Here is a 25,011-nt window from a genome sequence, read left to right as displayed (position 1 = left end):
GTGCAGAAACGTCGCCTTCTTGAATCAAACAAACTCGTGACGATTCCTTCATCGAACCTTTATTCCACAACAAGTGAATATTCAGTACTCCAGTGTTGCTCAGCAGTGCTCATCATCATATTATTGGATCTTCATATTAATAATACAAGAGCCTCAGTTTGTTCACGTCGCTCCGTTTTGTTCATGCACAGGACTTATGCATGAAGTGGTGTCTACTGTTTAAACAATATTTCACTTCAGTGGAAGAGTCGGAAGTCGTGGACGGCGAACAGCTAATCAGCAGTGATTAAAATTGTAGAATAAATTCTGCAAATTTTCAGAAACATCTGTCAATATATTATTATGCAACATGCACTCCTCAGAAACGCCACGCCACTCCATTTTTTCTTATCTCACTCGTGTTACCACATTAATAAGTCAATATGAGGTTCATCATCTGATTTCAGTGCTCATTAATTACAGCTCACAGCTTATTTCCATCATTAATTCATGTAATAACAGTTTGATCTTCTGTTTACTGTGTCAGCTGTATCACCTGAGAGTTGGAAACGACATCTCTGTATCGAATGTTTCCTCTGCATCATCACAAAGTCAAAATGTTCCACCAAAGTGAAATATCATTTTAGCAGCAGTCACGTTTTCAGTACTATTTACAAGCATTAGGTTGCCTTTATTAATCATACTACACAAATGAATATATAGGATTTGCAGTTAGAAACGATTCTCTAAAACCTTTATCGGTGATATCTCAGATCTTCAAGGTGCTGAAAGATCACAGCAGTTGAAGGTAGTTAGAACAGAAACATAAAGCATTTCAGTTTGCACAGAGACAATATTTCATTTTTATACTTCACTTTTTGCTACAAAATATTACTTCAGATGTCTCTAGTTTACCACAAACACTTGCTCAGACATTGGCCAACTTCCCGTTTGCTTTCTTCATCACTTTCACGGATACATTTCCCCCAGAAGACGTAATCGTATCACCCGTCTTGGCTTTCGCATCGCTCTAAGATTCACACAACTACAATCAACTAGCCAAGATGGTGAACAGCTTTAGATTTGGGACTGAAAGGGAATCACAAAGACATCAAATCCAAAGACTAAGCATAGAAACCTCTCATTTATAAGACTCTCATTTGAACCTTCAACAGCATGCTACTCTCTAAAAAATATAATTCTTTCCATAAAACCACTATCCAAACATTCAGCTATTAACTTTCACAGTGTGGTAAGTTTCTGAACTTCTGTTGGAGTCTATCCTCCCCTCCCCCCATGATTCCACTGAGAAAATGTCATTTGAACGATAGAAAGATGAGTTTTGCTTTACATGTTGAGTCCAGGAAAAAAAGGTTAAAACTATACAATAATCTATACCTACAAATATTCAACTTTGCAGCAGCAGAATGAGATTTATCTGACAGGGACTTGTGCACTCAAACACTTTCCACGTACAGTAAATAAAATACAAGTGACACAAAATCAACTAAGTGTGTCAGCTCAGTTAAAACACGTCAAGTATCTCATCTAAACAATCAAATTTAAAATAAGAAGAGACACTTTTAAGACATTTTAAAGGTTTTCCTTCACTGAAACCGTGAAAACGAACCAGTCCGGCAGCTTCTTTTGAAAAATATAATACTGCTGTAGAGAAGGAGCCCGTCCTCTTCCCATAAAATGGCATAACTGTCAAAGTTAACAACCTGTTATTATAGGATCCAGTCCCAGAATCAACTGGAAAAAAAGGAACAATTCTGTGGATATGGCACAAAAAAGAAACAAAGTAAAAGAATAAAGAGGAACAGGTCAAGATTAATTAGGAAATGTTAGTTAAGTAAGACACAGTATGATGGTCTCAAACAAAAGAAGAAAAAAAACCCTCACCTTTATTCTATCTTAATGCCCACCTTTATGGTGAATCCTCAGGTGTTAGTGGTTTCTTTCTTTATTTCTAACGACCTCAAAATTAAATAGGCATAAATCATATTCATATCATTAATAATTCTTACATAAAAATACTCTGCCTCTGCACACGAAACACATACTCTATGTGATTAGATGGAAAAATAGAACATCCAAAGTAAAATCACTACTCAAAAACACATGTCAGTGTTTCTCCAAGACTCAACCTGAGGCTTGATGGACTGACGGCCCACAGAGAGCAGGGCTGCTGCTGCGGCGGCGGCGGCGGCTGCTGCTGCTGCTGCTGCTGCTGCTGCTGCTCACTCCATGATGGGAGCCGACCGATCGTTGGTGACTGTTTTTCTGAGTCGAATGTGGGCAAACGGATTAGACCTGTGAGGAGGAAGGAGCAAATATGCAATCTCAGTTTGTTAAATGAATTATTTTTTATATTTTTCTTTTTATTTGTTATAAAGGACCTTCTTGGGTCAAGTGATGCAAATTAGCGTCTTATCTACGTATTTGGGATCTGTAGCTATTGAATAAACTTTTAAATAGAAAATCAAATAAGCAAACAAGCTTGAGCCCTTTTAGAAATTTAGAGAAACAAAATTATTTTGACTGTGGGTGTTTAAGCTTTTGCACACCCCTGTGGATCAAAGGCCAAACTCTAGAAAAGCACATTTTCATTTCATGACCCTTTTTTTGCCAGGTAGAGGCTTGTGTTGGCTCCACAGTTCATTCGCAGTGGTTTATGTGGTCTCACGCCTTTTCTGAAGTCAAATTCAAGCACTTTCCAGGGTGAATTTTCAAGCTTTTTAACTTCTTCGTTGTGGTGATACACTACATGTACACATACATACTGTCTGGGCTAAGGTGTCAGTCGACAAATGACTCAAAGCTTTGATTTTTGTATTAAAACTGGAAAATATGAGAGCCTTTTTGAATGAAATTTACACAACTCCACAATATATCTGCACGCTCAGACTAAGAGGGACACTGAAAAGTTGGGGAGTCATCTTCATTAAAGGCAAAACAAACAAGTTCTTTTCTATTCTTTGTATCGAAAAAGTGAACTATTATATATACTCATTATGAAGGCAATGCAATTACAGTTTGAAGCAGTTTTAAACACTTTTCTAACCTCGGAACCAAGGATTTCTAGGGCCTGTGCAAGCCCTGAATAGACTGTGGGATATAAAATTGGTGGATTGGCCCTTTAAGTAGAACCCCCGTGACTTGCTAGAAAATTACCTTGTCGGTGAAAGTGGTGGAGAGGCCAAATCTGATGTGATCTGAAAAACAGAAGAGAGGGGGGTGGGAGTCACAATCTATATTAAAATCATTATTGCAAAGCACCTGAATCTCTTCCACAACGGCGAGCTGTGAGGACACACTGGCCCTGACCCTTGACCTCGTCCCACAGGTTTTGAGCTTCTGACCTTGTTGCTGTCGGCCATGCTGTAGGGGCGCGGGCGGAAGGTGCTGACCCTCTGGGGAGGAAGGGATCGCTCCTCCTCTGACTCGGGGGTGAGGGCTGGGAGACCCGGAGACACTAGTTTGTCGAGTTGTCCGGTACTGGTGCTGTTAGCCTTAGATAAGAAGAGAGAGCTACAAGGAAGGTCACAGACCGAGAGGAAAGAATAAACAGGGGGAAAAAAAGTTTGAGGAAGCACGATGAGAGCAGAGAAGTGTTGATCACGAGTGACTTTGACTGTTTTCCTGGACTCAACAACACTGTTGCTGTTGGAAAGTGAAGTTGGGAAAGGGTTGTGGAAAACTTCATGGCCAACAGTATGATTGTCTGCACTTTTGGCTTGAAAGTTGTGTTGATTTATGGCCAAGGAGATGGAAAAAGGAAAAGATTTACTGTGAAGAGGACCCCCACTTAAGTTTTATGTGAATTCATCTTTGCCGATAAAAAAAGTTTTAAAAACAACTAAAGGCAAATGTGGGAAGCTTGCTATCCTTATTAATTAGTGCTGTTTAACAACGTTATAAAAAACGTTTGGTCTTTGTTTGCTTACCCCTCACGGAGATCCTTCTTGCTATGTTGTGGCTGAGTGTAGGAGAAAGGGAACCAGCCTTTCCTGCGAGGGGAAATTTCACTACATGTGAAAACAACTTCAAACGTTCAAGCAGCAAATCGAGCCAAAGAGAGTGCAATGGAGACTATTCAGCATTTTTCCAATCTGTAAATCATACCTTCCAGTACGCTCATTTTGACCATAATGCCACCCGTCTCTGGGCTCAGAGATGAGCAAGGTGATGTTGTCACCAGGCTGGAAGTGTAGTAAGCAAGCCCCGCGCCCCATGTGACTGCCACCGCCTTCCAAAGCTCCAGGTGTGTGAGCGAACATGGCCTCCACACGCGTAAGTCCAGATAAAGGCAACACCCTGGGGAGACTGGAGCCTATATCAAATCAAATCAAATTTATTTGTACAGCACATTTCATGTACAAAACAATTCAAAGTGCTTCACATAAAATAAAAGCATTGCAGCAGGGAGTGGAAGAAGGATTAAAAAATACATAAAAGAATATAAAGAGAAACAAATCAAATAATTTAAATGAATTTAAAAACAAGCAACAGTCCAGATAAATTAAAAGATACCGTGCAGATTTCATGCACAAACACATGAGAAAAGAGATGTTTTTAACCTGGATTTAAAAATGTCTCCATTTGGTGAAAGTTTAATCTCCACTGGCAGTTTGTTCCACTTGTATATTATATCACTTATATTCTCTGAACATATCACGGATGTATTTTGGGCCTAAACCGTTCTGGGATTTGTAAACCATCAGCAGGCTTTTAAAATCTATTCTGTGACTGACTGGAAGCCAGTGTAAAGATTTTAAAACTGGTGTGATGTGTTCAGATCTCTTAGTCCGGGTTAAAACTCTACATCGAGACAAGAAAATGAGAAAATGCGAGGAGACGGTTGGCAATAAGGACAAGCATCAAACAAACGAGTGCGCTGGAGCACGTCATACCCTGAAAGCCGCCCAGCCTCATTTCGCTGACAGGCCTCCTCGGCAGAGGAAGAGTTGCAGTGGAGCACATGTCTGCAGCCTTCAGCAGCCAGGGGTTATGTGACGGAGACAAAGTGTTGCTCCCTCCTGGTCCCACCTGCTGGTGCAGCAGCTGCACAGGAGTCATGGCCCTGGAGAGGGGAGCGCTGTGGGACAGCGGAGGACTGTGAGGAGCGCTGTGAGGGATGGGGAGGGTCATGCCCTGCAAGGAGCTGCTGGCCGGCGAGATCTGGCTGAGCGACATCACTGTGGAGGGAATGAGGCACGGGGAAAGGTTGGAGGTGTTAGACGCCAGGCCGAGAGAGCCCTGCTGGGCAGAGCAGCTGGAGGTGGTGGGTGTGGACGCAGCCGGGCTGGCGCTGTCGCTGCCGCTGCCGTCAGGGAGGGGGCTGTCTGACGCACTCAGGGGTGAGCAGGTGTGCTGAGGAGATGCTCCACTGGAAGAACCTCCAGCAGCTCCTCCGGCGGAGGACGCAGAGCGAAAAGTCTGAGGAGAGCCCTGAGGAAGACCAGTGTCGCTCTGGGAGGAAGAGGATGGAAGCGAGCGCTGCTGCTGCGAGCGGCTGGAGTCTCCGTTCAACAGAGGAGGGACTTCTTGAACAGAGAGCCTCTGAAAAACAAGAATGAAGCGCGATAACTAGCAGCCAAGAAAACTCTAGTATTGGAGGGATTTTTTTTAAAGTTGCTGAATGTCCAGAAGCAAAAGAGTCACATGACACAAGGCTTGAGCCCAAATTGAGCCATAACTATAGTGACTCTAAAGAAATCTAAAGGTTTCAGCCTGTGACGCGATTTGTTAGCTGTCGGTCTTGACTTGGGACAGATAATAACTCTTTTTTTTATTTCAATAGGATTTCGGGTTTATCAACCTGAAAGGTGCAAACCTTCAGTGAAATCATCCACATTATGGATAAAACTATGGGGTGTTAAAAATGCAGCACACAGCAGCCATCGGGGCCACCGTGAACACAACAGAACCTGACCTGCTCTGGCGGCGCTGAGCCGAGCTTGGTGTGACGGAGGACCTCGGCTATCCCAGCAGCCCCTGGGCCGGGTGGAGCAGTGTGACGCAGCAGATTGAGAGCGCGCTCCGGGAGCTTCGTTGGCTGGGAACACGACTGCTGCCAAGATGACAGTTTCTGTGACAGAAGTTCTCTCACCTGGATTATATTCAAAAGCAGAGAAACAATGATAATTAAGCAAAACGCCGTTAAAGGCAAAAATCGATGTGACCTCGTATTTTCTTGCTGTATTTGTTTGTCAGCAGAGTAGTTTAATAATAAGAATATTTTCTTTCATTTTAAGTAAACGTTGCATGTGAGGGATAACAATATCGTTGGCTGGAGACTATTTTCAGCTGGTGACCGACACATAATCTTAGATACGTTTGAAATCATTTCAGATATATAGTTCTATATTTGCAGCACCATAATTACAGCATGATTCAGCTAATTAATCTTGTTTCGGCACAGGAGAATCAGCTCTATCAGAATTCAATTACATATCCTCAATTCTAATGTTAAATCGGGACATGGTGAAAAAAATCATCTGGTCCTTCAAATTTGGTAAATGCAACCTTAGATGAACAACACATGACATAATATACGCTACTGTCATTATTCAAAGTTAAGCCAAAATGCAGAATCAGTGTGTGATAAACGAATGGTTCAACAGCTGGTCGAAACACCTTTAGCAGCAACAACGTGAAGTAATAATTGTCTAAATCAGTCTCTCACATTGTTATGGAGGACTTTGGACCACTTTTCTTTCCTCTCAACTTTTCAGTTCATTTATGTTTGCAGCACTGGTTTATGCACAGCTCTCTGAAGGTCCCACCAAAGCATTTCAGTGGAGATGTTTTCTGGACTTTGACTGAAACATTGCAGCTTGATTCTTTTCTTCTTCAGTCATTCTGCTGTGTTTGGGGATCATTAAGCCTAGTTTCAGCTGTTCTTCAGCTGTCAGACAGATGGCCTCAGATTTAACTCTACAATGCTTTAGTATACAGAGGACTGCATGGTGACTGCAAGGTGTGTAGGTCCAGTGTCTGCAGAACAAACCCACATCATCAGCCCTCCACCACAGTTCTTGAAGGTTGGCATGAGGTGTTTGGGCTGATGTGCTGCGTTTGTTTTTTCTCCAAACGTGTTGCTGTGCATTATGACCAAACATCTCCACTTTGGTCTCGTCTGTCCAAAGAACTTTATTCCAAAAGTCTTGTGTTTTGTTCAGATGTAACTTTGCAAACCTAAGCTGTGCTGCCGTGTTCTTCTTAGAGAGAAGAGGCTTTCTCCTGCAACCCTTCACAACAAGCCAGAATTGTTATGATCTTTAACATTTAACATGCTCACTGATGTTAGAGTCTAAGATGTAGCTCTTGGGGTATTTTAATTAATCAATTAATCTCATTTTAAGATCTAGTAGGTAGCAGATGATTTTTTTGAATACGTCCTGATATGTAACACCTCTGACTGTTTGTGCTTGTTAGAAGTAGATGAGTAGTTAGTTTTGAAGTTTCCACTAATTTGCTGACAGAAAGGGGAACACAGAACATTTTTTAAAAATTGCAAGTACATCACCTTGGAGTGGTAGTTTATGAGCAGTTTGGTGACACAGCACTGTCTGTCCACCAGGAAGCAGTACCGCCTCCTCTCCTCAGTCAGCGCAGACTTGTAACCTGTGGCCACCAGTGCGTCCAGTTCGCCTTGGCGACGACTCATCAGCTCCACAAACTGAAGGAAAAGCCATGAACTTTACTTCAAAAGAGGCATTTAAAATCACTTGCACAGTACTCCAAGATAACACGACCTTTAACGTTATTAATATGGAGGCAGGAAGGGATATGTGACATCATTTCCTGCCTGTTGCCCTGTGATAACAAAATCAGAATCATAAATGCTGTGCTTTGGCCTGATGGCCAAATGTATCCCTTTCTCTTCATACGTCAAGAGGGCAAATCCTCTCATCCTCTTATATCATTCATTTTTCTTCCGGTGTAAGGTTTTGCAGTAAGTTTCTTGTTTCTTGACAAATCAGCTGAAGCAGATTGTTTTTTTAATCTTATTCACACTGGCCTATTTCTCACATAAAACGCTCACACAACGCTGCTCTTTAATCTGCCGTAATGCCCAGTGAGATGTTTCGGATCCACGTATTTGAAGGATTTGTCAAACGAAACGTCATCGTTTTGCAGCTTTTGAATCACATGCATCTCATCTGACTCAGGTAGGGCTCTAAGCTTAAGTCACCTGCATCTCTCTGTCGCCATATTTGTGTGGGTGACGGCTGCCCTGGCTCTTCCTGCGGAGCTTCTTAAGCTGGGACTGACAGCGCTCGATTGACTCAGACTGAGACCTTCGCTCGCTCTGATACTTCTTCAGGGTGGCCTGAGAGGAAAGCAGATGTGAAAGTAAAATACAAGATTGGATGAAATTGATATTTAAGAGTTACATTTGCATTCATGGTTAGGTTTGCGGGTGTGCCTGAGTCTGATGTACGTCAGTCAGAAAATCAATGCAAACTAATCAAAGTTGTAGAATCATATAATCGTATAAAATATCCAAAAGTTGTTGATCAAAAACACTAATAACTGAAAAAGAACAGAAACATTTGATAAAGTAAAATATAGTGTTTTCACACTCATCCTCCTGTCTTCATATTTATCCACACCAATCACAGTTTGTACGACTGAATGAAAATAATCGAGTGTCGCTATAAAACTAGCGGAAAGGAATTATCTCCGTTCTCTAATAAATGATGGGCCGGTGTTTTCTATGCTAAAGGAGATCATTTCGGAAGCATTGGAGATCCTTTCCTAAGCACCTAGAGAATTCAGGCAGCTCTTATCTTGGCTTCTACTTAAGATACTTCCGGGTCATTTAACTCAGGAAGGTTCCTTCTTCTGGCTACAGCCTGGAAGTGTTTTAGCATCTTTATGTCCGAGAATCTTCTTGTTAACGTTGCAAACTGTTGTAAACTCAAATCTTTGGTGGTCGTCTTTTCTCCTTTGAAACTCCCTTTTCTTTCCCCCCTTTTTTCAGATAAAATAATTTCCGGTGCAGTCAGACAGCTCCATTGTTTGGTGCCACCGATTGAAAAAAAGTTGTAAATAAAAACTTCCTTTGCAGTAAAGTCATCATTCATTGGGGAATTTTTCTACTTTCATAATATTAATGTCAACATGTGAACTCACTGTGAGGTATTTGATGTCCAGCTCCAGCTTCTGTTCCAACTGAGCGAGCATCTCAGAGTGAAACAACTTCAACTGTTGACGAAATGAGTCACATAAACCATTAAAAAATAAAGCCTGATAACGGGTTAACCTCTATATTGAAGCCTGGCCAAAATCATACTCCCAAACATACCATTTCCTGAGTCTAAACCAGTAAATCCTCATTTTCACCATTTAAACATCATATAATACCACTGAATATTTGCCAATCGCTGTGTACAGTGCATGACAATGGCCACAGAAATGAGCATGCACGTGCCCGTTCTTACCACGTCTTCCAGCTGCACCTGAATCTGCCTGTGCACCTCGGCCATCTGAAACAGTGTGTCCCCTGTAAGGAGCAGCAGGGAGGTCATCAGCGTCACGTGATTTGGACCCAGAATTAATTGGCTGCTTTTTTCCACTCTTTTTTCGTTAAATTGCAACGTTAACCTGTGAAGTCCGAAGTGTGGGACCTACAAGCTGCTATCAAGATAAAATGTGTGCAGTAATAAAGGCTTCTCAGTATCGGCGTGAGTGAATCTGCACCAAACACACACAACAAACCAATGAACTGTTATAGAACTTGTTGCTTTGACACAGTTTTTGATTTACAAAGTGGTGGTCCCTCCCTCGGTCACACAGCGCTGTAGTATGTGGTGGCTGGCATCTCGCCCTCCGACACTCCTGCCTGCCTCCCCCGCCGTTTTCAGCATTACAATGAGATCATGTGGTGTTGTTAATCTCCCAACAATGGCCCTACTCTCTCCGTTTCCCTCTGTTCTCTGCCTCTACATTTCCTCATCCCCTCTTGTCTTCATCTCCTCGCTCACAAACACATGCAGCACCCTCACAGACTATTTTCCACTTCACACCAGCTGTCACGTTCACTCTATAAACTTCAGAAGGTCTAAAAGGCAATTTGCGTTTATTTCCAACTGGGCTCTGTCCCTTCTCCAGCAGCCGCCCACTCACCCAGCTCCTTGGAGCCTTGGCTGTCGCTCGCCAGCTCTCCAAGTTTCACCAGGGCATCAAAGTAGCCTTTAGCAGCCACCGTCACTCCTGCAGAAGAGAGTGAAGTTTAGCGAGAACTGAAAATAAATTTAGTCCGCTCACATCTCAGTCAGCCTCACTGACCTGTCAGGGCTTTCTCATAGTGTTTCCCCATGGTCACAAAATTCTTCAGGCTGGGGTTAAACTGGTCCAGAATCCCCTGTTGGAAGTGATACACACAAATGAGTGTTTCCACGTCTCTACTACCTGCACGCAGAGAGATAAGAGGCACTGCAGATTTACCTTGTAGACATTTTCCGTCATCTTGTTGACCTCTTCGGTTCGAGACATTTCTCTTTCCTCACAAATCTACCGCCACTGCGTACGCTTGTGTCGTCCTCTCCTTCGGCTGCTCACCTCTCTAAACTTTGCAGAGGTCAGAGATCGCCTAAAAAGAACAGGTGAAGACGGACTTTAAGAAAAATACACAGATCAAAGGGGAGGATTGATGTCACTTTCTTTGTCATAAATGACCCTAAACTGAGGATATCGACAATCCCAACTAATCAGAAGAGTCTCCCTTGCACGTGCAAGCACGTAGTTTCCAAATCATCATTCTGCACTTGTCTTCGCCGTGATGTTTTTCCACAAAGGTTTGAAAGGAAGCGATTTAACTGGGAGGGCTTTTAAGGCCACTGTCTAAATCATCACAACATGTGACGAGGACCATCTTGGGTTTTGTCTGAGGGCAGCCGCAGTGTTATTTTCACATGGGTCCAATCACTAGTTTCTGCACTATCGCTTCACAACATTACAGCAACCCAAATATTTCTCCAAGATTCGTGTGCCAGACGAGTTGCACCATTTCAGATAAGCACAATGGACTCCTCCAGCCTAAGTCACAGGTGTCAGAGCACTGAATAAACACGCGACATCACTGTTTCCTCGGCAAAGGGGTTAGAGGATTTCCAAACTGGATTTAATGGCAAAAGACTCGGGTTTTCCCTGCGCAGCCCTCCTTTGTTATCACAGCGAGATTACAGAGAAAACGTTGACCCAGATCAACTAATGCTATCTGACACAAAGAAAACATTTCCAGACTCTTGCTCATTAAGGCCACCCTGGTGAAGTCTGTAATTTGTCAGGAGGAGAAAGGAAGACAGCCAAGTGGGAGCTTTGTTCTAACTTTGTCCCTCTTATGTAGTTTCCACGGCTTCATCGACGTGTGCGCTCCTCTGGTGCAGTGAAATGGTGAAGACGGATAGATAGATGAAGCCTGAATATTCAAGCATAGTTAGGGTTAATTCTGAGAAATAAAGTGCTGTTTGTCTCAGGATGCAACAGGAAAGGTCTGCAGGTGGTTTGGAACTGATACAGAAGATGCATTCATGTGGTTTTGCCTCTTAAATTTCTTCCCAAAAGCAAAAAAAAGAAAAAAGAAATTGTTTTCACATATGCATCTTTAAAAAAAACACACCAAAAACTAAATATGATGTATAGAATTCATTCAAGATTAGTAAGTAATTGTGCATTTTGGAGGTACGTGTGAAATGCATTCATTTAACTCTTGAATCTCTTTAAACATCAGTTAATATCGTTTCTTCCCCATTATCTCTCAATTTAACATTTTCATCAAAGGCTGCATGAGTGAAACACAATTAAAGTGTGATAGAAATGGTGCAGAGAAACCTGTTTTTAAGTAGAACTATTCACAAAATCAGTTATTTGCACAGTGGAGCTTTCTCCTGAGTGATAAAAGCTGCACACTGTCATTTGGCTTCAGAGTACTTCAGAGTATCAACTACCTGTTGATCTCCAACTCTCAGCCCAACTTGTGTAACGTTAACTGGTAGTTAAGCTACATAAAAAAAAAGAAGAAGTTACATACCTTGTTCTGGGCTCATTGTCGGAAAACGATGCAGGCTTCCTGCGCGTCTTTCAGCGTTAATGAACGGTATAACACCCCCTCTTTACTTCCTATAAGGCAACTTTCCCTCTCCGTTAGGTAGTGGGGGGTTGTTTCATCCAACAGAGCACTAAATCTCACCTCCCCTCCACCCCCTTTTTCACATGGCCCTCTCTTTTTCTCCCCCTCCCTCCCTCCCTCTGCCTCTCTTCACTCCCAGGAATCGGGGTCAGATATTCGGTGCCGTTCAGTACCTTTCCTCATTACTGAGCCGATTACCGACGTGCCTTCATGCCCGCAAACACCGGCCAGAAAAAAGAAAAAAAAAACGCCACCACCACCTCCACCAGTGCACCCAGCTCCCTGCCGTTGGAAACCACAGTCAGCCTCCCATTCTCTGAGTCCCTTTCTCACTCGGGCAGAATAACAATGAGCCAACAGGACTTGGTCTGAATAGCAGCAGGAGGAGAATAATGACTTGAACTTTTTAAGCCAAAGACCAAGCGGCACAGGCAGGCCCATCACTGGCCTACATACACCCGGCCCGTCGCACATTCCTGCTCCCCATTCTCACAGGAGGAGGAGGCGGTGAGGAGGCCCTGCACAGACACAGCCAGGCCTTTCATTTGCTGCAATAAACCGGAGCGAGAGATTAAAGACTAACGTAGGAAATGCAGGGGGCAGTTTAAAGTGCTGCTAAAAGTTTGCAGAGAGTTTAGGGCGACATGAAACTGAGAGGGTTTACAGATGTGCTGCATATGCAGGAGTTTTTAAAAAGTATTCTACTCGGGAGTCACAAGTCTACAGTTAACCCGCCGGTCAGAGAAGACTTGAAAGTGGCCTTCATTGCTAAGATCTGGTCATTTTGTTGTAGTATAACATTTATTCGTAAATTTACATTTCATTATCAAACATTAAAGTCTAACTGAGGTGCAATGCCGAAACATTTGCTTATTCATCATTTCTGTTTGACTAAAAATAGGCCTTTTAAACATGTTAGGTGAACACAGAGGGAGACTGGATCCGGGCCAGAAAATATGCAATAAAGGATATGAGCTTCAGTTTTTATAGCTGAAACCCCAATTTAATGAATAACTAAACACATCAATGAACAGAAAGGCCTGACGCTACTATTTGCATTTCATACAATGTCAGAAAAAACATTGTATAACAACTACTTTTTCATTTTGTAACAGTTGTTGCTCTACATATTCACACAGAGGGATATCTAAATAGAGGATATGCAACATGGTAAACGATCAGTGGTGAAAGAAACTTTTAGTTTACTCCAAATAGCAAAATAATAAAGTACAGAAGTCATACAAGCAAAAGTCCTGCCTTTATGATCCTCTTTAAGCAACAACACAGCGAGTATTTACGACCAAATACACAAAAGGGCTAAAAGTAGAAATAGCTACTGATGCTTCCCAGTAACTAAACCTAGTTACTTGTTAAAACCAGAAACTAAAACAATGTAGGATAGTGCAAAGTGCAACATTTACATAACATAGTGGAGTAAAAAAAAGAAAGAGGAATAACACAGTATGTTAGTACAAAGCAAATATACATCAAAATTATAATTACAGTTGGTACATTGTATGAATTAATCATATAAGTTGCATTTTACCATGTAAAAAAACCCAGCTTGTTTTTCACCATGTTTAAATACATGAAAATATGTTTACATTCTGATAACAGTACATTCATTTATGAACCACAGTAGAACTGAGGGCCCCACTCGCGCAGTTAAAGGTTTCTCCCAGGAGGTGGCGATGCTGTGACATCACCTCCTGAATCCCTTCACAAACCTGAACCAGCGGCACATGGGGTGTAACCAGAGCTATAGAGTAACACAGAGTTGCAACAGTGTCGTAACTCTGTATTACTCTGTAGCTCTGGGTGTAACAATGCAGACTGTAATGTTTCACAGAGACTTTACACCTGTGTGGGAGGGGTACACTAAAACAAGCCGGTACACTAAGAAGTTCAGCACTGCAGCTTTCTGCCTCTCTGCACAATCTAAAACTCTATTTTAAAACATTATTTTGAAGAACAAAATAAAAAGCTAGTTTAACGTGTCTTTTTTTTCCCCCTCAGGAGTGAGCTGTCCGGAAAAGACGGCTCTGTCTAAAAGCGTGACCTCCTGCCCCGGCAGACCGACGTGCTCTGTGGAGTTCCAGGTCACTTGGTCGAGTGTCCTGGGGAACACGACAACATCTGTGGTCTCGTATCCTTGGATCTGAGCTGTAAAGCTGTTTGTGTGTGCTCACTTCCACAGGGCCTTATCTACACACGCTAAGGAGATTGAGAGGCAGAGAACCCGCCACGCACTGACCTATTAAACAATAATAAAAACATGAGTCACCCTCAGCTCTTAGTAGCCCATTCATGTCATCATAAAGTGCTTCTGTGAACTCTCCGAGACCAGTGAGGGGTTTTAGGTGATCTAAATGGTTATTGTTCAGCAGCCGATCTTTAATGCAAGTTGGACGACGTCCAAATGTGTTGCACGTGCAAGGTTACTCGTTGATGGATTTAAAAGCCATCAGTGACATGCAGAGATGCTTGAACCTTTTGGAGTCATGTTCCTGCTTAAATGGTACTGAAAACATAAGACTCTGTAGAACATTGAGAAACAATTAAAATGATTAAACAAAAATATTTTGTCATTTGTTTATGTTTATGTCATTCAGTTCAGATATCAAAGTGTCACTTTGACATGTGTCCAAAATATTATTTCATTTAACCACTCTTTGGCTGAATGACCTGTCCTGGTACAATTCAGAATTCATTGTTCCATTAATGACGGCTTGCTGTCCCAACCTAGATTCAGCAAAAAATGACCCAAACCCTGATACTACCACCACCGTATTTTATAGACGGGACGAGGTTCTTATGCTGGAAAATTAGTGATGTCCTTTGTCCAGACAAAGCACTTGTTTCATCTATTGACAAAACAGTTTCCCAGCAGTTCTCTGTCTTCTCCATATGATCTTTATCAAACTGCAGACAGGGAGCAACGCTCCTTTTTGGAGATCTGCGGCTCTCTCCTTGCCCCTCGCACCATGTTGTTCAGTGTTCTCCTGTCGGACTCTTGAACTCTGATATCAGTCAGAGAGGCCTTCAGTTGCTTCAAAGCTACTCTGCTTTTCTGTAGGACGCTGTAGACTGTTGGACATCTCTTGGAGTGATCTTTAGAGATGGTTTCGTAACCTCTTCCAACCTTTTCCTTTCTGATGAGCGTTGACATTTATTTTCTGAGGTACTTGGAAATGTGTTGCGAAGACCAGACTTTGGGAAATCTCTCGTTTTGTTCCACTCACACCTGTTTGTCATCTCATTGAGTAAAAACTCTTGATTCGAATTTCACCATCAAACCACTGATCCTAGAGGTTCACATACACACAAATAAAGTATTCCTACCTACATGGATTAATAGCCCAAGGATGATACTTTTACCTCTTTTATTTAACTAGCTCCTGACAATGAACCTCTGACAATCTTATGCAGAAAATTCTTTGAGGTTCACAGACATTTAATACTTAAATGTCTGTGAATTAAATCCCCCCCCCCCCCCGTGACCCTGAGCTGGATTAAGTGGGTATAGAAAATGGATGGATGGATGTTTACAAAGCCTTGTTCACTTGTAGAATAAACTGTAGGTATCTTTCGATAACCTGTTCAGACACTGAAATCCCAGTCCGCCTAATTAAGACGTGACGAGGCAGACAGAGCAGGTGTGACAGAGTCATGGCATGTCTTATTTACTGCAGAAAATCACCTATTTAATCCACGAACAGCTGTTACATTAATGGTAGTTTTATCTTTATGCTTCACCTGTCTGCCGTGATCTGTGGACGAATGGAATACAAACTCCATCTTCATTGTCTGTCTTGTTTGACGCTTGCATGAAATGCAGCCGTTTTTGAATTTATGAAGAACTGGAAATCAAAAGCAAGCGAAAAATAACAAATTATTTAGCATTTTAAGTTGATAAGACGAATCAACATAGACAAGTGTTTTTTATTTCAACCATGGTTTTAAAGCAATGTCTGTCCACGCTTGTGAACTCTGCTGAAAAGAGAATCTCAGAGACACAACCTTACACCTGCTGTTCTGTCTGAACCTGTTATCTATAGAGTATTTGTGTCTTTCCTGTAATCAACATGATGTCTTTATTGTTAGTCTTTGACCCTGAAGCAGCCATCTGCTGTCCTACCGCTGCCTGGCTGACCATCAGTCACACGAGGAATTAATCAGGCCAATTACTATCGCGCTGAGATGTAGGTGAGCTGTGTGACGTGCGCCGGAGGAGCCGGGGCCAATGTTTATGTGCCGTTTGATAGGATTTCTAATCTGCAAATCAAATTAAAAAACTTTGTTTGAATAGCTTATCAGAGCGGTGAGTTTGATTTAGTGCTCGTGTCTGAGATTTGTAGCAGTGATGGTGAAGAAGTGCGGATGCCAAAAAGTCTGAGCGGAAATGGGGTGTGGCCTTCCAAGAAAAATAAATCAACCAAAGAAGAAGGGAGGAGAGGTGGAGAGACAATAAAGGAGGGAGAGAACAAGTTGAGCACTACTCTGGAGTAAATCTCTCAATCTGATCAGCGGGTGAGGAGGTGGACTTACAACCTAACTCGCAGTGTGGAAACTCAAGCTCCGAGGTAAGCACTCCAGTCTTCATAAACTGTATATCTGCTTATATGTATCATATTGTAGGAATAATAACAGAGAGGTGTGACAAAGTTTGAATAATGTTGTAGCTCTGGGGTTAGAGAGAGGAGAACCTACTATGGTGGAAATATGGTTACTCCGTTGATACCTTTGACTACAGACACAGAGGTAAATTCAGGCTTTTAATCATCCTGATTTAAAAAAAAAAAAAAGTTCAGTGATCATTTTAAATATTTTATTAAATAAACTTTGTACAAACTGTTCCATGTTTTTTCTTCGGCCTGTGTATGTTGGATATTTTCTGCTCACTCCAACTGTATTAGGCTTTCCTGAAAACTTTTACAATTGAAAAGATGTATAGTTCAGGGCAACATGAGGCTCATGGAAATGCATTTTTCCTCCATCACTGACAGCCACATGTCCACAGAACAACAGTCAAACAAGCAATGTTTTCTGTGAGTGATTAAGAAATTTGTAGAAATGCGTTCACTGAAGAACTTTGCTTGAGGATTTGCTGCAGGTTAGATTAGAGCCCCATTTGAAGGAATAGGGATTATTCAGAAAAATGCATCTGCTTACTTATTGTCCTTAGGGGGGCGTGATCAAAGAATACCTGAGTGACATTCTCGGTTTGTCAAGGAAAAAAACTAAGCTAATCGAATTTGAAACTTGGCATCAAATCTTTCCCTTACAAGTGAATATGGTGGCATTTAAATGCATTAAAAACTATGTCTCGCTTTACTTTTACAGCAAATGTTGTGTACTAATCTTATTACTTATCTTATGCTGGTTACTTATAAATATCAAAGTTACTCAAACTATGTGGCTCTTACATGAGAATACCGTAATCTCTTCTGTTTAACTACCACATTCTTCTTCTAAAACTTCTCAACCGGAGTGAGAAGTCCACACCAGGCAAAATTATACTGACACTGATTTTAACGCCACCTGTTGTCTGTCTACAATGAACCTGTCAATGTGAAACATTGCCAACATCGACTGACTTTTAATCACATCACTAACTGCACTTGTCAGTTTTTAACTTGAGACTAATCACACTGCTTAAATATCCACCTCGGCCATATGTTGCTGGGATGAAGCGGGACCCCGCTGCTCGCTGTGGATTAACACTCGCATACAGAGGAGTGTGTGCAAGCCCACTTATCTCTGACTAAGATGGCGCAACAACTGTTCGTAATTAGGTTAATTGGGAGACTCGTGGTTGGTAATAAACTTCGGGCTAAACGATGGAGATTGGGTGAGACACGATTCTGTGCCTCGGCCATCTGTCCCTCCTCTAAGCCCCGCAAATCACAACGGAAACAGCAGAGACAGAACATGTCTCATACAAAGGTCAAGTCCCCTCGAGACTGTGAGGAGGCATGCTGCAAAGGCGTTTCTCAAATTAAAATCTGAAATGATTCGTGTCCACTTTCAGCGGCTCAAAAGTACTTTGAGCCAAAACACTAATCAGCGTTTGTGGAAGTTTAAATGAAGATGGACTTGCGGTTTGTCACGTCACAGACTATTTGCATGTCTTCCTTTCTGATTCATTATTGATAAAAACGCTTTGAATCATGTATGAACTGTCAACAAAAACACACACTGCAACACACACGCTTATCGGAGAGGCTGGTCACTCAGAGCAACAGGTGGTCAGTGAGGTTTAGCTGCCACGTCACGTGTGTGCCATTTCAAAATGCCGACCCTGTATAATGAAGGACATGACAGAGAGGTCAGCTCCCCTGCTTCATACAGAAACATGGAAACATAACATGGACTCAGTGATTAGTTATCCTTTGCTTTTAGAGATGCAGCCGTGCTTCAGAAAAACAATGGCTCAGAATTGTTATTGGCATCAGGATCTCTGGCGTTCAGGCCTTCAATCCAGGTAACTCACAGCAAAAAATCCCATTGGCTGATACAGTCAGGATGTCTCACCTCTAAATGACTAATCCTGGTCTGGAAGGACTCTGGTTGTTTTCCAATCTTCAAGGAGACAGGTCAGACGCACTGGCGCTGACTCTGGACAGAGACGTCATGCCGAGGCTTCCGACATTCATCACATCCTGCTGAAGATCTTTAAACAGCTTTCCTCGCTTATTTTCTAAAACTGACACCAGAAAAGCAAAGAGAATAAATGTGGCGCTTTGGTCTAATGACTCTCAGAAAGACCTGACGATATTTTACAACCTAACGGAAGGAAAACAACATTAAATTCAGTTTCAGAGCTTTCTTTTACGGTTGCAACATGAAACTCTGCATCATACTGCAGGCACGTCAGTGTTCAATCAATACTGTGTCCAAGCTTTACTGGAGGCTTTGTCTAATATCCAATATTTTTCTTTCACAGGTTTCTTTCATTCTTCAGTGAGGAGGAGAAAGGCAACTGGAAAATCTTTGTTCAAGAAATTCTCTCACAGAAAAGAGAACATTTATTTTTTTGGATGAGTTTTTCACTGATGAGTGGATATTTTGGAAGATGGAAGAGTTGATCCCTGATGCCTCCTTTACACCAACAAATAATTCTGCATAACCTTTGCTTCAACTGACATCAGACATACTAAAGTAAAGTTAATAACTTTAAGTTAATAATAAAGTTAAAGTTAATAACTGTTGATGGAGATCATGACGAACTCTTTGCCTCTCCGGCTGCACCTTCTCCTGACACTGTTTTCTTTAGGTAACCCCGTTTACGCAACTTCAGGGTCTGACTTTGGAGCCCACCCACGCTTTATGTGCACCCCGATTCCTGTGGACACAGACCCTTCCTGCTTCCCTGCAGGTCCAGGTTCAGGTCCAGGTGTCGGGTCGGCGGGGCCTGGCGGACCGAGCCATCAAAATGTGCCTCCTAACAGCTGGTGGGGGGCAAGCGAAGAGGCCAAAGCCACCGTCCTGCACCTCAGGGAGAGCCTCGTTCAACAGAAAGAGATCATCCTGGACCAGAGGGAGACCATTAGAGAGCTGACAGCAAAGCTCACCCTGTGTGAAGGCTTTGGACGAGGCGTGTCGCCTCATGACGAGCGCCACGGCCCGGCCTCGCGCTCGCATCATGCAGGCACGGCCAATCTTCACACGTACACTGACAATGGGCACTATGGCAACCTCCATGGTCACCATGGAAACCGCAACCTCATACCGGACTCACCGCACTATCCCTCCTCTGTGGGGGGGCAACGATCTGATGGAGGGTACGGCAGCAGCAACCAGGGGAAGGATAAACATGTGACTCCGGGGGACAGCACGTCGTCAATGGAGCAGATGGAGAGGATGCTGCAGGCGCTGAAGGAGAGACTGGACAACCTTCAGGTGAGCAGCAAGAGCTGGGGACAACTTTATCAACTTCAGACCAAACTACAGAAAGACAGACGGGGTGTATTTCTAAAGAAGTGTGTTAAAGTAAACCGTTAGTACTAGTCAGCGGATGAATGAGAGAGATTTGGATTTAGGAAGAGGGAGTTGTGTGACGCTCCCATGTGTGTCTTCTTCTTATTTTGACACATTAATGCTTTTGTCACGAGGCTGTTTGTCGAAGTCCCAGAGTGGTATGTCTACTGAGCACTTAAGACAAGAGGACAATGAATTACTTAAGCTCATAAAGCCATTCTCTCCTTTGCCAAGAGAGCCACTCTGGTGTCTCTCTGTGGGCACCTGAGAGCGGCAACAGGCTCAAAGGTGAATGTCACAGACTTAAGGTGCTTCTGTGATGTTTTACATTGACTGCAGGTGCTGCTGGACATTTGGATGCTTTAAAGTCTGTTTTCAGGTTTATTTTATCCACCCTTTTATGCTGTTTGTCTTCCCTGAATTGGGATCCCAGACATATGTCAGGAGCTACGGAGTATATGTGAGGAGGAGTAAGGAGGGGGTGTCTAAAATCAGCAGTAATTATCGTGATCTCCCTTGACAGACTTGTAATCAGGGCGCGCACCAGGGCAAAGCCTGGATTACCTGAGAGGAAGAGAAGCAGAGACGGACACGGGAAGAGACAATGAAAATGAGAGCTGAAGCTCAAACAGCTGCTACATTTCAGGAAACAAAGCAGACCAGCACATGCCACCTTAGACCAGTTTGTGCCTCTATCTGTGTGTCACAGCAGCTTTAACTGTCAATGATATTGTTTAAGACTTCACCTCTGTGTTTCCACCCCCCCCCCAACAGAAGAGGAACACATCCTCCACATACTCCAGCTCTCTGAAGGAGCTGCTGCAGAGGAAGATCAGCACCCTGGAGGAGCAGCTGCACCATCACACCGTCGCCCTCGGCAGCCCCGACCATCACGACGACGACTCCAGTCACAGAGACGACGGCGCTCATCACGACGACAACCACCACAATGACAACCACCACAATGACAACCACCACAATGACAACCACCACGACAACCACAGAGACGACCACAACGACGAGCATCACGACGATCATGGCGGCAATGACAACCACACAGACCATCACGATGACAACCACAGTGATGACCATCATGATGCAGATGGTGACCACGACAACAGCCATCACGATGATGATGGTGATCACCACAGTAATGAAGCAGACAGTCACAGTTACCTTCCACAGACAGGATACAGGGCGCCGGGGCCTCGGACTGGTTTCAACTCCAATAAACTGGAAACAATGCTCAATCAGCTGCATCTCGCAGGTACACAACTTTATAACCTTCATACACGAATACATGTATGCAGCGAGGGGAAACTAAACCAAGGGACGGCAACCCTCCTTTTTTTTCCAAACATAAGCTGCCAAAATGTTACGAATGAACAAGAACTCCTTTAAATCTGCTCCAAAAATGTAAAACCTGAGCATGCACATCACAACCGTGTGACACTTTTGGAGAATTTATATGATACAGGGATCATTTTCAGACCAGAACAGCAACCAAAAAGGCCTTGAAGTCAGACTCTAATCATGTCTTTTTTAACAGGATCTGGCAGGAAGAAAATCAAGGGCCTTGATGCCTTCCAGATCAGCTTCCCCATGAGGACCAACTATATGTACGGGCGGATGAAGAGGACTCTGCTGCAGGAGATCTTCGCTCTGACTTTGTGTCTTTGGATGAAGGCGGGCATGGGGCCTGGACTGGGAACGCCTTTTTCTTACTCTGCCCCTGGACAGGCCAATGAACTGGTGCTTATCGAGTGGGGGAACAACCCCGTAGAGCTGCTGATCGACGACAAGGTGAGACAAAACTGACACAAACCCCACTGTTGTCAACATGTGATGTCACATTGTTAGATGAACCAATCGGCATCTGTTTATCTGATATTTATGTCTGAAATGAGTCCAAGTAGCTAAAATTAATACGTGAAATGATAATACTGACAATAAATTCACCAACATCACAATCTTTTTGTACAGTTCAACACATCTTAGCTGATTTTTGATCAATTTGAAATTCATATACTTTAGGATTTGGACAATGATTTGAACACTTTCAATCACATCTAATCAAATCAGTGCACAAATCAAATCTAATAACTTTGGTGTTAAACTTAATTTTATACTCACAATAAGAAAATAACAGCGACACATTTCAACTGTGAGTGTTTCTTATTTAGTCATTTATATTCAAGGATTTAGATAAATACTTTAAGAGGAGCATAAATGTGCAACACTCAATCAAAAACCACAAACTTGAAGATGAACCTAAAAAAAGAGGTTGCTTTGGGTTGTTCAGGTTTATAACTTCTTAGAATCCCATGTGTTACTTATGCACCCGTGATCTATAAAACTTCAGTTTTAGCTGAAATTGATGACGTCTTTCTTTGCATTTTCCCCTCAAATTAATGGCATGAATGTCAGGAACAGCCACATTTGCTTCTTTCCAGTTTGACTATTTACAGAACATCACACACATTTCCCACACCTTAAATCGGTAATCCCCGTCACAGTGTTCCCGAAGTTCATAAAAAGTTCAACACAGTCTTGGACGCAGTCGGCACCACACATTCATTCTTGTTCTTGTTAAAACTTGCTCTCGCTGACCTCGCAGTGGTCTGACCTCATTTTGCTGAATTAATGTGACGGTGTACTGAAGACATTACGCCGACCTCTGCAGCAAATCACGCCTCTGACTACTTTAAATTGAAAAGAGGACAGAGAAGCTCGACTTTTTAACTTGGACTTATTTCTGAAAGGTTTGCATCTACATTTTACTTTTGAAAAGACCGACAGAGGTGTCTGTTAAGAACAACATGTGAATGGAGAAAGATTTAATCCCAGGCAATAATCATGGAAGTTTTCACCCTCTGATCTTCAGGCCGTGACGCTGCCCCTGTCTCTGACTGATGGGAAGTGGCACCACGTGTGTGTGACGTGGTCAACAAGGGAAGGACAGTGGGAGGCCTACCAGGATGGCGTGCAGAGGGGATCTGGGATAAATCTCTCACCCTGGCATGCCATCAGACCCGGAGGGGTTTTCATCCTGGGACAGGAGCAGGTAAAGAAAAAGCAGAGAAATTGTTTTCAGTCTCAGAACAGTCATGCTGGAGAATATGCTGAAAAAAAAAACCCCACAATCAGATTCAGTGTTTGACTTCTGTGAGCTCTGATTGTTGTTATTTACTGTGGATTTTATGTCTAAAATTCTCTCCCTTTTAGTGTGTCCATTTTCTGTCTTGATCCATGTGAGAAAAGCACCCACTGAGGTCCAAAAGTGATGTATATTTACCATTGTTCCATCTCTTTTTCAGGACACTTTGGGAGGCCGTTTTGATGCCACTCAGTCATATGTGGGCGAGATGTCAGACCTGCACATGTGGTCACATGTCCTGAGTCCCAGTGACATCTACGGTCTGGCCTCCTGTGGCAACCACCTCCAAGGAGACCTCATCACCTGGTCCGACACAGAGGTGGAGCTTCACGGTGGCGTTGCCAGATACCCATTTGATCCCTGTCACTGAAGGTTGTCACATTAAAGAAGAAGAACTTGAAGATATCCAGAGACTGAAGACGCAGCAAAATAGAACAAAAATTCCTTGAACTTGAAAAGAAATCAGTGTATGCCTTCCTTAAAAAAGTGACTTTTCTAAATGATATAAAAGAAGAAAAAACTGATAGTGTGTCGAATCTGTGCTTACAGATCATGTGTTGGGTCTTAGTGGTCACGAGCCACATCATCTACTGTAACCATAAGTTTGTGTTTTATTTTAAACAGAGAAGTGCTGAGTGTGACATATTGTCATATTGTTAATAAGACTGTCAGGTCTGAGCTTATATTATCAGACCTTACATGGGTTCAGTTGTGGTGAAGTAACAAACAGTATGTTGTTAGTTTGAATGAACATTGTTTTCTACTCTGGATTCTCTTTCTAAAGGTTTCCATGAAACATACAGCTAACTTACCAAAGAAACTGTAGGATTAAGTTATATTTGTGATGCTTTTTTGTAATTTTATGAATCTACATATCAGTTAGATGTTATACGAGGAATGCTGAAGATCCTATCAGACATAAAATAGAGTTTCTGATGGTTTTATGTACTATATGGACTCATACCTCAGTTTTGTACTTAAAGGGGTTCCTTTAAACATTTAGAAAATGTTACTTAATTGTTTTTTTCCCCCAAACTTTTATATACTCTCAATGTGGATAATTTGTTCATTGAACAGAGCTCTGATGTTTCTCAATTTTTCATTGAATTAGCTTGTGAATTCTGAGTGACATTGTGATTTTTGTGAATCTGGCCTTGATTGTATATTTCTTATTGCACAGTATGTCATAGAATAACATTTTAGCAAGGTTCAAACTTGATCATCGTGTGTGTCTTTGAACGTGTGTAAATAAAAGCGTGAAAATATAAGCGGCTCGTTTTTTCTTTCGTCCATCACGTAGGGCTGCTGGAGCGTCTTCCAGAGATTGGAAAAAAAAGCTAGCACACAGAAAGGCTACCAATCTGTTATAGGGCCACACAAGCAACTCCCTTCTAAGGTTAACCTAACATTTGTGTTTTTGGAATGTAGAAAGAAGATGAATAACCTGGGGGAAACCGAGCAGGTACATACAGACTGTAGGATTTGAACCAGGAACCTTCTTGCTGTGAGGGAGTGGTGTTAATCACCACAACACTACACCCTTCTTAAGAATCCACCATAAATGGCTCAAAAGAACTATTAAGAGCCATATGGACTCTCTTAAAGATCTCTTCAACAGTTGCCGTTGTTACTTAAATGCTCATCCATTACAGCCTTCTCTGCTGAGGTGGAACTGAGGAAGTTGAGCACAGCAGAGAGGGACCCGTAACTTATACTTATGTGAAAGTCATGTTTTTTACCATGGTCATGT

The 25,011-nt window shown here is 42.5% G+C and overlaps 2 protein-coding genes across 2 annotated transcripts; one reads left to right on the top strand and one right to left on the bottom strand.

The window, feature by feature from the left end:
• Nucleotides 1-43: 43 nt before the first annotated feature.
• Nucleotides 44-12,201, bottom strand: LOC142380105 (BAR/IMD domain-containing adapter protein 2). The gene is made up of 15 exons (XM_075465644.1): nucleotides 12,026-12,201; nucleotides 10,441-10,585; nucleotides 10,282-10,357; nucleotides 10,120-10,206; nucleotides 9,435-9,496; nucleotides 9,127-9,198; nucleotides 8,183-8,320; nucleotides 7,514-7,666; nucleotides 5,918-6,094; nucleotides 4,896-5,544; nucleotides 4,108-4,315; nucleotides 3,930-3,992; nucleotides 3,345-3,513; nucleotides 3,157-3,197; nucleotides 44-2,295 (listed from the first exon to the last, which is right to left on the bottom strand). Exons 2-15 carry the CDS (start codon nucleotides 10,486-10,488, stop codon nucleotides 2,223-2,225), a joined length of 2,016 nt encoding a protein of 671 aa, XP_075321759.1. The 5' UTR covers nucleotides 10,489-10,585; nucleotides 12,026-12,201; the 3' UTR covers nucleotides 44-2,222.
• A 4,319-nt stretch (nucleotides 12,202-16,520) lies between these two features.
• Nucleotides 16,521-24,515, top strand: LOC142380782 (neuronal pentraxin-2). The gene is made up of 6 exons (XM_075466687.1): nucleotides 16,521-16,707; nucleotides 19,071-20,026; nucleotides 20,879-21,371; nucleotides 21,654-21,907; nucleotides 22,989-23,168; nucleotides 23,422-24,515. Exons 2-6 carry the CDS (start codon nucleotides 19,337-19,339, stop codon nucleotides 23,629-23,631), a joined length of 1,827 nt encoding a protein of 608 aa, XP_075322802.1. The 5' UTR covers nucleotides 16,521-16,707; nucleotides 19,071-19,336; the 3' UTR covers nucleotides 23,632-24,515.
• Nucleotides 24,516-25,011: the final 496 nt, after the last annotated feature.

Source organism: Odontesthes bonariensis, chromosome 5 (genome assembly GCF_027942865.1).
Source record: "Odontesthes bonariensis isolate fOdoBon6 chromosome 5, fOdoBon6.hap1, whole genome shotgun sequence".
Taxonomy (NCBI): Eukaryota; Metazoa; Chordata; class Actinopteri; order Atheriniformes; family Atherinopsidae; genus Odontesthes; species Odontesthes bonariensis.
This window is presented reverse-complemented; position numbering and strand designations above follow the sequence as displayed.

Coding starts and splice junctions, on each gene's coding strand:
- LOC142380782 (XM_075466687.1), top strand. CDS start 19,337: ATGGAGATCATGACGAACTCTTTGCCTCTCCGGCTGCACCTTCTCCTG. Junction 21,908..22,988: donor AGCTGCTGATCGACGACAAG/GTGAGACAAAAC, acceptor TCTGATCTTCAG/GCCGTGACGCTGCCCCTGTC. Junction 23,169..23,421: donor TCATCCTGGGACAGGAGCAG/GTAAAGAAAAAG, acceptor TCTCTTTTTCAG/GACACTTTGGGAGGCCGTTT.
- LOC142380105 (XM_075465644.1), bottom strand. CDS start 10,488: ATGTCTCGAACCGAAGAGGTCAACAAGATGACGGAAAATGTCTACAAG. Junction 6,095..7,513: donor TCATAAACTACCACTCCAAG/GTGATGTACTTG, acceptor AATATAATCCAG/GTGAGAGAACTTCTGTCACA. Junction 3,514..3,929: donor AAGAAGGATCTCCGTGAGGG/GTAAGCAAACAA, acceptor CCTTCCTTGTAG/CTCTCTCTTCTTATCTAAGG.